The sequence below is a fragment of the Cajanus cajan genome, chromosome 3, assembly GCF_000230855.2.
Source record: "Cajanus cajan strain Asha chromosome 3, NIPB_CcT2T_4, whole genome shotgun sequence".
Taxonomy (NCBI): domain Eukaryota; kingdom Viridiplantae; phylum Streptophyta; class Magnoliopsida; order Fabales; family Fabaceae; genus Cajanus; species Cajanus cajan.
The window spans coordinates 73917283-73935302 of NC_138519.1; the positions used below are offsets into that span (position 1 = coordinate 73917283).

Sequence of the window (18020 nt, forward strand, 5' to 3'; positions counted from 1 at the left end):
TTGTAAGTTAAACGAGACAACTTAATATAGTTAAGCTCAAACCTTTTTGGTTCATGGATTAACCAAATCAAATTAGAATTAATTTATTAGCCAAAATTAATATGCTTTATTTTTTCCTAGCCTAACTCAGTTTAGACATGTAATTAGCGAATTAACTCATTAGGTTGGACTCACATCGATATCTTTACGATATGCAGATCACTTTTTATGACATCTAAAGCATGTCTTGAGAATTGGTTTCTTTTTATAAAAAAAAAAATAATAAAAAAAAAGGTTATTTTTGCAAAATACACAAAGCTTTCCCCGAAAATAATTTGACAGGTTGTATTTGTACAAGGGTATAAAAAAGAATACGCTATCATTGCAAAGATTATTTACTCTATTACAAAACCTAGCGAAATTAGCTTACAAGACAATTTATTACTGAATGAGGGGTTAAAAGAACTTTTTTTGGCTAATCATTTATTCCTTTTTTAGTTGTGTGGAATTTTTAAAACTTTTAAATCAACTGTTACTGTCGATTGATTATGATCGATGTTGGAGATGAAGTTTTTAACAAGTAGTCGAGCTCCATTATGGCATCTTATTTTCTTATTTGGCGTTTTTAGTGCTTTTGCTATCATCCTACCACGTGTTAGAAAAGAGGGGGAGGGGGTATTTTATAAGTTTTTAGTTTAGAATATAATAAAATTTAAATTTAAATAATTTTATCATAAATAATCATAACATAATAATAATCGAATTCATAATATTAAAAAAATAAAAAAATATATTTTAGTAATCCATGAAAAGTAATTATTCTTATGATAATGATCAACTAAACATGAGACGAATATATATAGTCTTTACTTTATATCTTTTTTTAAAAGTATTTTACATTAATATTTATATAATATTTTAAAAAATCATAGTTAAAGTCACTCTTTTTTTTTTTAAATTTTATTATAAAATTTATCTCTAATAAATATATAATGCTCATGATATACACTTAAACCCTAAATTCTAAACACATATATACACTTCCGCTTCATTTTTTTTAAATAGGCACCTTTTCCTCTCTCTTTTTTAAAATAAAATTACTAAATACTTTTCTAATTTATTTCGTATTAAATAAATTTTATTTTGAAGATAATCTTTTTCTTTTGTTCATATTTCTTCTTCTTTTTTTTCAAGCTCATCTCTTCGTTCACTCTTTTTATTTTTGTTTTTTTTCTTTCTCTCTCCAACAATCAAACAATCATACCTCATCTTTATATTGTTCCCTACATTTTCCATTTATAATTTATGTAATTTATTTAATATGACTTATACAAAACAACTAATTTGATATTTAAAATAAAAAATAGCTTAATGAGTTTGTTGTACATACATGTCTTCATAAGGTATAAGTAAATCCCAAATTTTCAAGGTATTTCATCAATTCTAGATTTTTTTTCATACTTCCAGAAAAAAACTATTCAATAATGTGTTTTTTAGTGTTATGTAAAGTACGCACTTTTTTAGAATCATGAAAATATTATTCTAAATTTTTTTTAAGAATACTAAAATTAGTGTTATAGAAGCTGAGTGCAAGTGAAACGAAGGATGCGTAAGAATCTTAAAATTCTAAAATTTTAGTTCATTTTAAATCTTGAGAATTGGAGGAAATGGATGCATTTGAAAGAGGTGTGAATGCTTAGAAAAAAAATGAACGTTGAAGGCAAGGAGGTTCGCAAAGTCAAGAAATTAGAAAATATAAAAATACTAATTAAGGGTATTTTGAAAGAGAGAGAGTATAATAAAGGTGTCTTATTAATGTGAATAGGTGTATATACCATGAATCAATGTATAAATATAATTATCTTTTTAAGGTTCATCTTTAAAAAAATTATTTTTTATCGAAAGATTATTATTAAATTTTAAAAAGTCTCACTTTAATATTTGTTTTAAGTCTAATAATATATTGAGTCGATCCTAATTATGGTCTGCAAGTAAATTATATTAGAATCATGCGTGATAGTGGATCAACTCACTTAAAAGGAGATGAGGTAGGTTGATCTATCAAATAAGAAACGACAAGACGGGTTGACTCATAAAAAAAAATGAGTTGAAAAATACAACCATCCCACTTAATTAACACTGTGCTGGCAAGTTAGCCTACTTTAGTGAGTTGGTGGGTTAAAAATAATGAGTTGGCGAGTTAACAATAGTGAGTTCACAAGTTAATTAAGTCACCTTCAACGAACCCATTTTTTTTTTCTTAAAATAAATCTCAATTGAAATATTTCAATATATATTATTACTTTAATCTGCATTATTATTATTATTGTAAAATTGATTCGAAGGGTTATATTTTTTTCATGTACAGGAACAAATTAATATATATTTCTATTAAAAAGAGACACTATACAAGATAAATGTACTTGTAAAAAATATGCGATTAAAACAATATATTTCTATTTTATATAAAATGAAAATAAGTATCTAGAAAGAGAAGTTAAGTTATTAAAAAAAATAGTGATCAAACACAAATTCACTATAAATTTTTCTTATAATTAAGAGCATAAAGCAAAACAAAAAAAAAAAGTGAGTTAATAGGTTGGGGTACGAATAAACTAGACTTGCCGGTAAATTTATCTATCTAACTCAACCTATAAAAAATAGACAAGTTAATTAGATTCAACCCACATTGTCAATTAGAATGAATATACATTTGTCTTATATAATGGTCTAGGGATTAAGCTATCTATATGATAAACCGCAAGAGGTTTCAGATGGGAGTTTTTACATAAAAGGTAAGGAAGGGATTTAACTAACTTTTATGTATGGTGAATACACTACAAGAAATGTTACGTACGTATAGTGATATATAAAAAGTGTCACTATAAATACAACATATGTAGATATAAATTTATTTGTCATATAGCTATACAAAATTTTAGTGTTAATTTTGAATGAGATTCAATAACATATATTATGTATCAATGTAATGTAAACCTGTAACACTGTACACTTTTACTAATAATTGTCGATTTGGTTGAATATATGTTTTGGTGATTTTGATGTTAATTTGTTGAGAACTCTAGGAATTTATTAATTCTTGAGGAGTTTAAGTTGTTTAAGGGGTTTCTCTGAATAAAGGTCCAATTTGATCTGTAAGGGAGAAACTATGTGAGGTTTTTTTTTTTAAGATTTAAGTTTCATAAATTCACTCTTAAGAAATCTTAGAGGGATTAACTATAGAGAAGCACTCTACATCTTACTGACCACTTTGAGCCCTCAGAGCTTTTGTGAACAGTTGAGTAGGGATTTAGGCCAGTTGGGTTGAAGATTTAGAGTGTTGGTGTGTTCGTACGGAGTTGTTTGGAGCCCATTCCTTTTTTTATTCTTCTTCCTCCCAATTTCATTTCGATTTTGAGGTAAGGGAAACTAGGACTTGAACTTTTGTTGGTTTTTGTTGTTGTATGTTGGATTACATCCAAAACGCGGTTGTGTTGAGGATTGAATGATGAAATTCTTGTATTGAGAGGTTTTAGGTGTTTGAATATGTTTGGGAATATGTTGAAGTGAATGATGGTAAAATCCTTGTTGCATGTTGTATCTTTGGTTGGAAATGAGTTGAAATGGTTGTGTATGTGTAATTTATGCCTTTACATGTTAGTCTTTTTTTTAGTTTTAGGTACAAATTGAGCAATTTTGTGATCTTGCCAAATACAGAAATCACCATCACTTTGGGCATGCTTTCATGGCACTGAGTGTGGCTTAAATCAAGGGCTATACACTTTGATCATGTTGGGCATGAGATTGGTAACGTCGGGCATGAAGAAAGAGAAATGCCTCTAACTTGGTCATGCTAGACATGGTTTGAATGGTGTCAAGTGTGAGGAGAGATAATTTGACTTGGTAATGTCAAGCCCTAGTGAAGGGGATGCCAAGCGTGATCGAGAAAGATGCCCTCTACTTAGATGACATCAAGTGTCAATTCAGTGACGTCGAACGTGAGTCAGGCAAAGACTCTCTACTTGAAATGAGGTTAGTCATGGAATTTAACCATGATAGAGGCGATAGCAACAAAGGCTCTCTGTCTTATCCATGTCAAATGCAAGTTGAGTGACGCTGGACGTGGGCGAGCAGAAGGGCTCTTTGCCTCAATAATGCCAAGAGCGATAAGATTGGCCCTGAATGTGGGTTGCCTAATGAAAACTTGTTCTTTGATTGAAAAAATGGTGAACATGTATAGGTTAGTTGAATTTATTACATGTTGTATGTTGATATATGTTGCTAGTTCTTTATGCGTTGATTTGGGATAATGTATATTGAAGACTTACATTGTTGAATAGTTGGATGGTGTTGGTTCTATATACATTGATTTGAGATAATGTATATAAATGATTAATTTTTGACTATTGAGATGATGTTGCTGAGGATGTTTATGACATTTAGGCATGTTGTGTTGATTGACTTAAGACTAGAGGAAAACGTGTTTAAAAAAATGTTGGATATCCCATTGTGGGGATATTATTGTGGTGCTCTATGAGCTAGTTGTTGAAAATCCTTCTTGAGTAGTCGACTCTTAAAGTGAATAGTTGAGTATCCTTTAGAACCTTAGTTAATGTAGTATGTCGACAAGGTCCTAGCTATAAGTGACCATAATATAGAATCAGGTTGATTTATACTGATTATAAGTGACCAATGTTAATCCGTACATAGGCAAGACCAAAACATACATGTGTAAGCCTGTAAGGTGACTAACCAAGTAAGGTACAAGGTTGGGGCCAAAATCCCTAACTAAGTATTGGAAGGACATAGCATTGGGAGGGTAGTCAACGAGCTAATCCCATAGGTGGCTTAGTTATGCAAGCTAATATCGTGATAAACTCATACCCAAGTTATTTTATCTTGATAGAAATACTAAACTTCTTAGTTTAAGTGGTAAAATCTAAGAAACTATGTTGTTGTGGATTATTATCCAAATTGGTTGTTGATCTAGTTGAATTGAAAAGATCATATTATTGTTGGCTCGATAGGGTCAAGTCACTTAAATTGCTTACTTGTGTTATAAGAGAGATCTTCTAGTTGAAATGTGTGACAACACATGTAATTGATTTGTGTGGTACATATGTGGTTGATTTGTTAAGTTGTGTGATGCATATGCCATGTTGTATAATTTGAATAATAAGTTGTGTATGTGATATGTTATATTTTATGTTGCTCACATGTTATATAAAATTGTGATGAGTTGCATTGTTGTGTTGTTCAAGTTGAAAAACATATTGTAATATTTGAAATAGGTTAAATTGTTTATGTGAGTAATATAGTTGTTTTGCTTCTATACTTATTATATGTTGACTCCTTTTGAATACTATTTTACCTTTACATGTTTTTCATGTTATTGGACTGCAATGATCATACTTGATATGATAACAAAGTAGAAATAAGATGGAGTGGTGCTTCTTTGACCATATCGAATTGGTGGTGGTGTTGATTTTTGAAGCTATCTCAATGTAGCTAGACTAGTTGTATATAGTAGATTTGATTGTTGACTAAGATTATTATTTTAATATCTAGATTATTGTACATATTTATATACTTGTACAAAAATTTTATTACTCTAGTTATTGACTAAAATCTTACATGTATGTCATAATGTCTATATCCATATATGACTAGCATATTAATTCTAAAAAATTAGTTATATACATATCTTTTTCTTTTTTAATAATTGAATCGTTAAGTGTAATAACTTAATGGATTATTATAATATATTTATATTTTTTAATAATAAACATTATATTATTATAAAATATATATTTATGTAGTCATCATATGATTTTGGTTGACAATTGTTTCTAATATTTTTGGATCGTTTAGTTCCATTTGTTTTGTTTCAATTTTTCTTAGGTTATTTTTTTTAGGAACTGATGTTATTCCGATCAAGCGTCCTCGTTTAGTCTTGATTTTCCTTGGAAACAACCAAATAGAAATGATGTAGGTCGTAATAATTGTATGTTTTGATTGATATCTAAAGGATTTAGGCTGATAAATAGAAAAGTTATTTTTATGAGCACTAGCATTTTTTAATGAAAATTAATCATCACTTTCAATTGTAAATATTTTATACTTATATTATAGTTAAAAAAATATTATTATTTTTTTGTATATTCTCTAAACTTCAACCTTTTTTTCATATAAATATTGACATAAACATAAAGTTTATAACAATATAATATCAAAGTTTGACTCGCGCGTTCATATAATCACACTATCACATCAAATGAGTCGTGTGACATTTAGATAAAAAAAAATAATTATATAACTTATATTTTATTTTATTTATTATATTGGCAATTTGAGATAAATATCTCAAATTACCATTGATATAGTGTTACATGAACATTCCCTGAGCTTTCTTTTTCAAATTCACATTATCATAATAAATTGAACACCGACTCAAAATTAGTTAAATTAGTTTAAGGTTAATTTATTTAAGTAATTATATTTTTGTATGAAATATTTATACATTTGATTAGTCATCTTTAATAAGATTTTATTTTTCAATCATACCTTTTTTTATTAATAGGTCTTAAATTTTTGACCTTATTTACATAATTTAAACTTATAATTTCTCTCTTTTTCTCTCTATATATCAAACAATACTTTTATTTATCATACATTTTACATAATTAATCTTCTAACTAATTTTATATTAGTTTATTTTATATGAGATAAATAAATGAATAAAAATTCGACTGGATTCTACTCATTTTTATTTTCTAGCCTCATACTTTGTTGTCCACATTTTATTTTCGGAAAGTTGTGGGGAGAATAATAATTGGAGGTGTCACCATTTCTTCAAAAATCAGATGTCAATTGATATGACGAATGTTGTTTGTTTCAACCAGACATGCATGATGGTTGGAATTGATCAGTATAAAAAGTCTGCACCAAACTCCAAAGTTGGAAATTAAATACTCCGAATAAGGCAAAGCAATTCAACAATGACATGTAGAAAAAATAATCATGAAATCATGTTTGTGACAATTTTGATTTTGACTCATGAAATGGATCACACAACACTTAGCAGAGTTCATATAATAATCCATGGAAGATATTCTTCCAATTCCTAACTAAAAATAAAAATCTCACATTCTCGCGAGATTAGCGGATCAACTATATGACCTTTATTTTATATTTTTCCTCATCCAAGACGTTTTATTTTTGTCCATTCAATTATCGATATATAATTTTTTTCTTAAAATATCTTCCATAAAGATAATATTTTCTTATACCACTATTTTGTGTTTGAAGTTATCCGATTTGAATTAGATAAGATTACTATGGCTTAGATTTAAATTTAAATTTATTAATTAAATTAAAAAAATTATGTTACGACGAATAGTACTTTCATTTGAAGGATTGAAGGACATTAAATACATAAATGTCATTTTTAATTATTATTTAAAAATTGAATCAAACTAATTCGTTCCACAAAATCAATTTGGTGGTCGGTCTAATGACTAACAAAATTTGGAAGATTTCAAAACCAGCCTAACTAGTTTAAAATTCGTGTAAGGATTTGGTTTGAACCGGTCCTATTGAAAAATATTTTTCTTTCAATTGTTTTATAATTTATTTTAAAATACTTTTAAGAAGAAAAAAAAACATGTTTAATAAGAATTATAAGATAAATTATTTATCAACCATTACTAAAATAAATTATTTTAATAATTTTTTTTTATAAAATATGATTTAATTATTTATATTAGCTTACAATTTTTATAACTTGATTTTTATAATTTATTTGATTTTTTTATCTAAATGTAAATTTGTTATTATTAATAAATATTGTTATATTTTACTAGTATTTTAATACATTTCATAGGCTAAATGTTTATTATATACAACTAAAATTTATAATAAACTATATTTGAATATAGAAATTATATTTAAATTTTATGTAAATAATATTTTTAAACATGAAAATAATATTTTAAATTTAAGATAAATAATTTATATTTTGGCACAAAATTATTTTTAATTTATTTTTTAAATATTAAAGTTTAATTCGTAAATAATTATGATAAATAAAAATAAATAATTAGATCGAAAGTTTAAAAAATCTCTAAAAATGCTTCCATAAAAAACTAATCCTAAAAATTACTCTCACGTAAAATAGCTATGTGCGTTAATACATAAAACTTGTAATTGATTAAAATTTAACCTTAAATAATATGTTACATTTACTTGAGTTTTATGTGTATTTTTATTGTTAAGAGCCTATAGAATAATTTTAATTTTAATTTTTATTCTTATAAAATTATAATATTATATTTATTTAATATGCTTAAATATCTTTTTGATTTTATAAAACACTTTTTTTTTTGCTTTTAATCTCAATCGTAACTTTTTTAATGTTTTTTATTTTGTGTCAAATATTTAGATATTGTTTCAAGTGAATTTAAGTCACTTAATATTTCACATGTCATCCAAAATAATAATAAAAGAAAAAGTCACAATAGAACTAAAATTAAATAAAAAATATTTTATAGAACCAAAAGTTAAACAAAAAAAGATAGAGATCAAAAACGAAAAACAAGTATATTTCAAGAATAAAAAAATATTTAAACTTATTTAATATTATTTTATTTTATTTTTATTTTTATTTTATTTTTATTTTATTATTATTATTATTATTTTATTAATATATGTTTTATTATAATTTAAACCTTGAATTAGTAATTCCAAGCATAGTTGATTTTCGTTTAAGTAAGGTCAGAGATTCAAATCCTGTCTTATGTATGCAGTCGCGTTAAATCTTAGAGCTTGAATTAGTACCTTGATTGATTATTGAAGTACAATTTCGAAAACATTGCTTTTAATAAAATTCCAAACCGTATATTTTATTAATATCTAACACATTAATATTAAAAAGGTTGAAAATGTGCGAATTTGCTGATAGGGGTGTGCAAAAAATCCAAATTGATCCGAACCGATCCATAACCGATCCGATCCATATTGAAAAATCCGATCCATTTTGAAAAAATCCGAACCGAACCACTTTATAAAACCGGTTCATTTATCCGATCCATTTTTACAAAGTGGATCGGTTCGGTTCGGTTTGGTTTTCTAAAAAAACCGATTCATATATGAGTAAAAAAGTGGATAATTGCACCGCACCGAACCGATCCAATTTCAAAAAAACTGATCCATATTTTAAAAAAATCAAACCGATCCACTTTATAAAAAATGGATCGGTTAACCGATCCACTTTTATAAAACGGTTCGGTTCAATTTGAATCGGTTTTTTGGAAAAACCGATCCATGAACACCCCTATTTGCTGATAACCTTTTTTGAGTAACCTTCTTTTCGATACAAAGTATCCATTTACTTTGTTCCGAACACTAACGGGTGACTATGAATGTGCTCGGTAAGTATTTGCTTGATGCTTATCTACAAATACAAGATTTCAGAGAAAGAAAAAGAGCTTTCGGTGGAAGGTACAAAATAAAAAAGTGCTTTCACTTGGATCAATGGAGATTGATGTATTGGGAACAATTTCTTGAAGATTGAATGTCTATCTCACCCTATAATTTCTGTTTTATTGTTTATTAGTGTTATAATCTCATTTGGATAACGTAAGGATAATTTTAATTTTAATCTCATCAATTAGTTTAAATATATTTTTAATTCTTTAAATTTAAGATAAATTTATTTTTATTTCTTAAATTTAAAATCATTATTTATAATATTTATAATTTTCAAATATCTTATTTTAATCTTTTAAGTCACTAATAATATATTTGAAAATAATAAATTAAGATAATTATGTAATATTAATTGAATTTAATGTGATTTTTTTATTAACAGTAACAGAAATATTAATAAATAAATTTTATGTAATAATATTTAATAAAATTTTTAATAAAATTTTAATATAAAATTAAAATAATTTTTTTAAAATTACATAGATTAAAAAACATATTTATGTCTTATCAATTTCTTTTTATTAATTTCATATCCTAATCATTTTCTAAGTTTGCTCTTAATGTTTTTTTGTGATTGATCATCATTGGAATCATTTTGATCTTAAATTTTCGATTAAAAATTGGAATTTAAAGATTGATTTTGGCTTATTGGTCATATATTTCATAGGGCTGCATAATAAGTATTCATGTGGTGGGCAGAATCATATATATGGAAAGAGTGAACTGCCACCATATGTCCATATCCTGCCATGCCAGGGTTACCCATTGAACTCGCGTACGTATAACTTGTAAGCATCCTGAGAATTGAGGTGCAAGTATCTGAAAAAGTCTGCATCAATAAGACAAAAATTGGTTAAGAATGTACCAAGTACCATGGTCACCAACAAGTATCATTAAAATATAGATTTAACTTTTCAATTCGTTTAACGTTTATAAATAGGATTGTCTCATGAAAAAATATCCATCAATTGTTATTTTATTTTTTTGACAGGCCAATTCATCAGAAAACAAAATCAATTAAAATTCCCAACCGGCGTCACTCAAATTTTTTCAAAGGGGGAGATGGGGTGTTCTTTGGACCTACCCTTAACAATAACAAAAAGCCCATCTCTTAAGATTTTTATTTTCTCACGACCCTCATTTATATTACCAAATTCTGAGTTGAGGGTAAAATGGGACTTCATTAATATTCCAAGTAAAATTCCGGTAGAAGAACCATAATAAATAAAAAATAAATAAAAATTTCTAAAATAAATTAATAAAAAAAACTATTTACCAAACTAAATAAGAAAAAAGAAAAAAACGTCAGAGTAAGTAAGGATTTGTGAAAAATGTCATTCTGAGTGCATGTCATTCTAAGTGACGTGTTGACACTGTTCATCGCAGAAAACGTCACTGGTACTAACATTTTCTGTTCATTTCAAAAAGCAACAGAAGTGAAGTTTTTTGTTCATCAACAAAAAACAACACAAAACGTCACTGGTACTGAGTTTTGTGTTTGAATCTGACTCTTATTGGACTCTGAAACACACGTACTCTTTATTATTCAACAGGTATATTGGATTTATAGATTAGCCACCCAGAAGCAATGCGCCAGAGGAGAAAGGCTCACTGAAGGACAACCTTCGTCAATTGTCATTGCTATTCGTGAACCCTAATTTTCCTACTCAGCAAATTTTTACCCTATACAACCAATGTCCTTAATCTTCATTTTTATAGTCGTTGATTGTTAATGATTTCAAAATTTGCACTTGAATTAGTCCCTTTATGGGATTTTAATTTACTGTCTCGTGTAGAGTATGATGTCAATTTAGCAAAATTATTTCTTTCTTCCAGTGTGATGTATACTTCTGGGTTTTGATTTCTCATACACAAATAAATTAATAAAAAAACTAGTGTGTTTTTCTTATCTGAGTGATTTACTCTCAGAGAGGATAAGTTTGTATTTTTTTTTTGCCTACTAGATGTTTAACTGATATAGTTTCTTGAAAATGTTCTTTCTTGCTCAACTCTTTTATAATTTCCCCGGCGCCTATAGGATTGCACTAGCATGTTGGGAGAAGAGAAATGGTTATACGTACCATATTTAGTACCTAATACTTTTTTTTAAGGTTGTGTATTGTTTAATGATACAAAGTATGCATGATGGAATGGGAAATCCCAATCTGCAGACAGGATATAATTATACTATTAGATGATATGAACATGTTTGAAATAGGGTTATCAAACTTACAACAATGGCTCAGTGACTCGAGAATGTTTTGGGTGTGCAAAACATTTCTCTAATAAAAGAGGAAAAAATCATCAAATAGATTAATGAAAGAGTGCATTTTTCTGATACGTGTACTGTGTTTCAGAGTCCGAGAGGAGTCAGATTTAAACATAAAACGTCGGTACCAATGACGTTTTGTGTTACTTTTTGTTGATGAACAGAAAACGTCATTGATACTGACATTTTCTGTTGCTTTCTGTGATGAACAGAAACATCAGTACCAGTGACACTTTCTATGATGAATAGTGTCAACGTGACACTCAGAGTGACATTTTTTATAAATTGTCACTTATTATCAGGGGTGAGCATTAAACCGACACCCGAACCGAACCCGAAAAATCCGATAAAAAATATTGTTTTTGGGTGGGTTCGGGCGGGTCTTATAGGTAAATCGGGTTAAAATTTTAATTTTATACGGGTTATATTGGGCGGGTTCGGTTTTGAATTTTTAAACCCGCCAAAAACCGAACTCAACCGAAAATGAGATAAGTTTAAATTTTTATTACTTTTGTATAACTAAACAACAATGGTCCAAACTTAAAAGTCTTTATTTCAAGTATAATATAACCATCAATTTGTAACTTATTTTTTTCCTTTTTCTCATAACTTAGATATTTATTTTGTCTTCTCCTTCCTCATTCAACTTCTCAACACACTAGTCCATTTTTAAAGTTATCTTTTTGCTTCTTTCTTTGTCTTTCTTTTCCATCTTCTTATCCCCATTTTGAGTACATTTTGTGTGACTGTGATTTCTTATGATTTTGTAATCTAACTTTATATTTCTTTTCCATGTAACAACTATGAATTTTGTTATCTTTTATTTTTGCTTCTTTAGTTTGTAAATGTTTCAACTACGAATCTACTTACACCATCTATTGTCACCTTCATTCTATTTTTATACACTATTTTAAAAATATTTTTTATCGTTTTAAGCATATCTTTCTTAAGATAAATTGGTTTACAAAAAAATTCAAACCTGATTATATCCACCCTCTTAAATCCGAATCCGTTTTAACCCGAACCGCCTCAAATCGAAAGCTCAGTCGGTCGGATATGGGTTACATTTTTTCAAAGTCGATTTACAATGGGTTGGACATTTTTCACCCGAACCCGACCAAATTCACCCGTTGCTCACCCCCTACTTATTATGACGTTTTCTTCTTTCTTCCACGTCTGACCTATCTAAAATTATTTAGTTTGGTAAATAATTTTTTTATTAATTTATTTTTTATTTTTTATTTTATTATTGTTCTTGTGTCTAAAATTCGTCTCGGGTGGCAGTTTACTTCCACTATAGTGTATAGGGTCTTGGTCACCTAAGACAAGACAGCTAAATAATAACACAAATATGCCTTTATCTTTTCAGAGTTTGGGGACCAGCCTAGCAGATTTTGATTATTGATGTGTTGTAAGACAAAAAGTAGGTAGAAATTAGAGAGAGAAAGAGTTAAAAGGTTGAAAACAGATGGCACGACGAGAACGGGCGATTGTCGTTCTTATCACCAAAACTTACGACAAAGGACAGCAGCTGTTACCAAAGCCAAAATCAAAATACGTGGAGGACATTTCCAACCTTATCCACAAATTGATGAATCATTGATGCAGTCCCCCACAATAGTTATTATAAATTTACAACAGTCAGATACATTCAGTTAAGTCATGATAGCTATTCATAAATACCTGATCTGAGAAGCATAAGAATACATGCCTCGGTACAAATAAATCATTGGTTCAAGCTAATAGATTCTGTTTAATTATATAAGATTTCAATATAAAGATTTTACTAAATAAAAAATTTATCATTAAAAATAATTTACTAAAAATGATTAGATAAATTTTTTAATAAAATTAGTCACAAAATATATTTTGTACTAATAATATAATTATAAAAAATAATAATACATGTCCTGTGTCCAAAACTCCTTTATGAATAAATCTAAAACTACAATAATAAGACATTTTATAAAAGTCCATCTTACACGTGCTTTTTCTTGTTTTTGATAATTCATCTTACAAATCCTTGAAATGAAACACAACAACAAATCACAGTTTACAAGTTATCACGTAAATGATGATACAAATGACCGAAGCGGCATCGATAAAGATCCCCCACAAAGAAAGATATCGTGAGAATGACCTTTCATTCCCACTGATCTAAAACCCACAAACACCAAAACGCCACGCTTCAAGATGACTGCGTGAACTTTTGCGACAAAACCCCAAGGGTGCTTCCCCTTTTTGGGGACCATCCCTAAGAATAAACAATTAATAATTAACCCTTAATCTGAAAGGACTATTTAATGAAACAGAGCACCTTCTTTAGACTACATGTCAACACTATAGACAATTGAAGAGAAGGGAATGCCACGGAGGAAGTCAGAAGGTCAAGCAATTTAGGTCAAATTCAAATTCAAAATGTAGAGCTACTCTCGTTTGCAGATATTGAGGGGCCTTCAGACTTCACCATGGGTGATCCTTTGCTACTAATGTCAAGTCCCTGCAAACGACCAAGTTGGTCGTTTTGCAATATATCTGAGATTTGGTGAGAATTTGTTTGTTGCAGCTGATGAGTTGACACGCTACTTGGGGAGTGGCCAAATGGAGGCAACTGAATGTTCTGGTGACCAGGAGGACCTGAATGTGGCGGGATTGAAAAGAAAGTTGACCCTGGAAATGGCATTTGGTGCATTCCTAGATTGAAAGACTCGGAGTGGTTCAATGCCTCGCCAGTAGCAATCTTAAGCCTCTCAACTTCCTTCATCAATGCATCATTAAGGGCTACAATATACAACAGATCATAGGTAAATTCTTAATTAATTAATCACCTTAACAAAATATTTTTTAAACACGTGTAAAAAATGTAAAATATGCATGCTAATGTATCAAAAGAAAGTAATCGACTGTTACCATCACGAAGCTGTGCTTGTTGTTCCATGGCTTGTAGACGAAGCTTAAGCTCGGTATTTTCAGAACTTAGACCAGTTGTATCCCTCTATAAAAAATCAAGAAGTGGTATAAATCATTCCTTATTTAGCCACATGTTTATGCATTACAACTCAAGTCAAATAATGGAGAAGTTTAACGAAAAACAAACAAGTGTAGCAAGAATTACCAAGGTAATTTGAAAAATTAAATCACTAGCCTATTATGATATATAGATATTTCTGTAAAAATAAAAAATAAATAAAAAAGAGGAAAGGAATTCGTGAAGAAAAAAATAAGAGTGCATCTAATTATCTAAATGTGATATTTGTCATTAAAGTAATACCAATGAAGATATTTTTCATGTTATAATTTAAATGCGTTGTTTGAGAAGCTAGTGAGAAAATATGCTTACAAAAAGGTTGAAGAAATATTAGCGGGAAATAACGTAATTTTATAAGAATCGTCAGACAATAATCATAAGCAGAAAAATGAAAGAAATTGCAGTAGTATATACTAGAACCCAGCTCAATCAATTTCTTAGAGATTTCTGGCATAAATATGAAGCCAATAAATGAATAAAATGTAGCGCCAATAAACAAAAAGCTATTGTACAAAGGAATTTCTGGTTTTTCACGTCTATACAATAACATTTACAGAGAGGATATAAAATACTAAAATGCTTTTAGATAAAACTCAACACAAACCTGGTACAAAGTGAGTTGGGCAGAAAGTGTTGTGGCTTCAGTCTGAAGGGTCTGAACTTTGCGCTCAAGTTCTTGTATATAGCGTGCCTTTCTTTCTTTTGAACGCGCAGCAGATTGCCGATTAGCCAGTATTCTATACATTAACAATAATACTTATTGAGAATGATAATTAACAAATATCCATAGCAACTACTGAAACACAAGTACTGAAAATTAAAAAATATATATGCTAGAAAGCAGTTTCAAATGCTCAAGCATTCAACAAGCACGCATAGCTGTTAGAAATTACAATCCCACAGCAGTTCTAGAATTATTATTCATACAGACTGAAACAACTACCAAAATAACATACACTATAAATGAAGATTCTTCGTGGTCTCTCTGCTTATTCAGAAATTATGATGCATCCCTTTACATAACCATTATAATGCCAATAGATTAAGCATAATTTACAGAAAACCCGAAGATTCTGAATTGAAGATGGTTTTAAAAAGCAATCAGAAATTGCAATTATATTGCAGTTTTGAAACTCTCCGGACTGATCATGCGATCTCTAATGCACCACCATTAATCATGCTTTCTTACAATTTTGTAATTGACATGCAATGGAAGCGTGAAACCCTCTCACTGTCTATTGAAAAATTCAATCACTTCCCAAACACCAGGATCTCATTAAGGAGCAATTTTCAACTAACTTATACAATTAAGTGACCAAGTAGTGTATCAATGCCACTATCAATTGAAAGATCATGTAATATGAATCTACACACGCGCTAAGTTATGAAAACAAACAACTATCAAAAATATCAATGTCAAACATAAGATTCCCACATCAATGTCAAAAGAGTCCGAAAAAGTCGAACATCAGCTAATTACATTTACAAGCCAACCCTCATTTTCATTGTTAAATAGGAAATTAAATAATCAAAAAAATTATACATAAATAAATAAATAACAAATCTGTGACTTCCTTCCATGTAGCAATGCGAAATTCTGAAAACCCATACAGAAAAAATAATTAAATAGTTAACCATAAATGTTAAACCATTGCATTGACGTGACAAGAACGTTAAACCATCGCATTCAGATTCCGAAACCAAAATCGAACAGCGAAAACTCGATGCACTGTGAACGAAAACAAATTCAGTGAAGGATGAAAGACGAGACCTCTTGGCACGCTTGGGATCAATGTTCCAAAGCTCCGCGAGCTTATCAGGAGGCATGGCTTTCTTCGCCTCCATGATCTCTCCGAACATGCTCGTCGACGTGGAACCGTCGACGGAGCTACTGTGCCGGTGTCTCGGCCGCGCGCTCGGACTCTTCTCGCCGTCGTTGTGGCCGCTCGTACCAGCGCCGTTTCCGTAACCGCACTGATCCGATCCGTTTCCGCCGCGAGCGCCGCCGTTGGCGCCGCCGCCGAGCTTCTCGACGTCAATGTAGGTGGAGAAGAGGTCGTCCTCGGATCCGATCTCCTCGAAGCTCGCCGTGGAGGATCCGCCGTTGAACGGATCCGACGGCGACAGGTCCATTATGTCGTCCGGCAGCCGGAAATTGACCTCGGAGTGCGCCCTGCGGTGGTGCGAGTGCTCGCCGGAGCCGGCGATGGGAGCGGCGGAAATGGCGTTACCGGCGGCGGAGCGCATATAAAAGGAAGAAGATGGCGATGCTGACGTGGCATTGGAATTAGGGTTAGGGTTTGAAGGCGGATCTTGCGCTTGTGTGGCCATTCTCTTCTATGTGGCTTTTTTCCGATCGATGCTCTGTTTGTAACACCAAAACGCGCTATCTCTCTCTCTCTCTCCCTCGCGTCTTTCTTCTTCCCCACGTTGAAAACAAATAAAATATTAAAAATTCATTTTTAAAAAATTATTATTTTATATTCTTTATATAATTAAAAGTAACAGCAAATATTGCAGATATTTTTTTCTTCCAAACTTTCTGCCATAAAGTTCTTGACCAAGACATTTTATTTCAGTTAACAAATTAAAATCGGTGGACAGTGTCTACAATCACATCTAAACATAAAAAAGTTTTATGTAAATTATCCAAATTCTTTACCATTAAATTTTTTTTTAATTTATATAATATATAAAAAAATTAATTTTCATACATTATCAATGATTAATTAATGAAATATCATTGTAGATATAATTTTTAAAAGTAATGATTATAATTAAAAATTAACAAAATTTGTCGCATTTAATTATTTATAGATAAAATTCATTTATACTTGTATTTTAAAAATTCTATTTAAAAGTAAAAATAAAATTTTATTTATAACCAAGAGAAATATCTATAGTTACACGTAATAAATTATCAAAATGAAAATAATTTCAATTTACAAAGAGAAAAAAGTAAATTTTGAATATAATTTAAGTTAATAATACAATTAGTTGATATTTATGAAGGAAAGAAAACTTTTAGAAGAAAAAAAATATAAAAATAATTATATCTCATAGATAAGAAAAAATGACAAAATAAAATTAATTGAGTTAATAATTTTAAAAAATGTAAAGTAATAATAATAAAATCATGTTTAATATATAAAAAAACAAAATACAATTAATATGGTCTTTAATCCAAAAATTATGAACTATGAATTCTGATATAAAAATTAATAATTTATTTATAGTATTTAGTTAGTACAATTTTTA

The 18020-nt window shown here is 29.3% G+C and overlaps 1 protein-coding gene across 1 annotated transcript; it reads right to left on the minus strand.

Moving 5' to 3' along the window:
• Positions 1–13668: 13668 nt before the first annotated feature.
• On the minus strand, positions 13669–17195 carry LOC109816879 (transcription factor RF2b). Its single transcript, XM_020382031.3, has 4 exons — positions 16534–17195; positions 15367–15499; positions 14645–14729; positions 13669–14515 (listed from the first exon to the last, which is right to left on the minus strand). Exons 1-4 carry the CDS (start codon positions 17091–17093, stop codon positions 14148–14150), a joined length of 1146 nt encoding a protein of 381 aa, XP_020237620.2. The 5' UTR covers positions 17094–17195; the 3' UTR covers positions 13669–14147.
• Positions 17196–18020: the final 825 nt, after the last annotated feature.

Coding starts and splice junctions, on each gene's coding strand:
- LOC109816879 (XM_020382031.3), bottom strand. CDS start 17,093: ATGGCCACACAAGCGCAAGATCCGCCTTCAAACCCTAACCCTAATTCC. Junction 14,730..15,366: donor CCCAACTCACTTTGTACCAG/GTTTGTGTTGAG, acceptor GATTTTTTATAG/AGGGATACAACTGGTCTAAG. Junction 14,516..14,644: donor ACAAGCACAGCTTCGTGATG/GTAACAGTCGAT, acceptor TGTATATTGTAG/CCCTTAATGATGCATTGATG.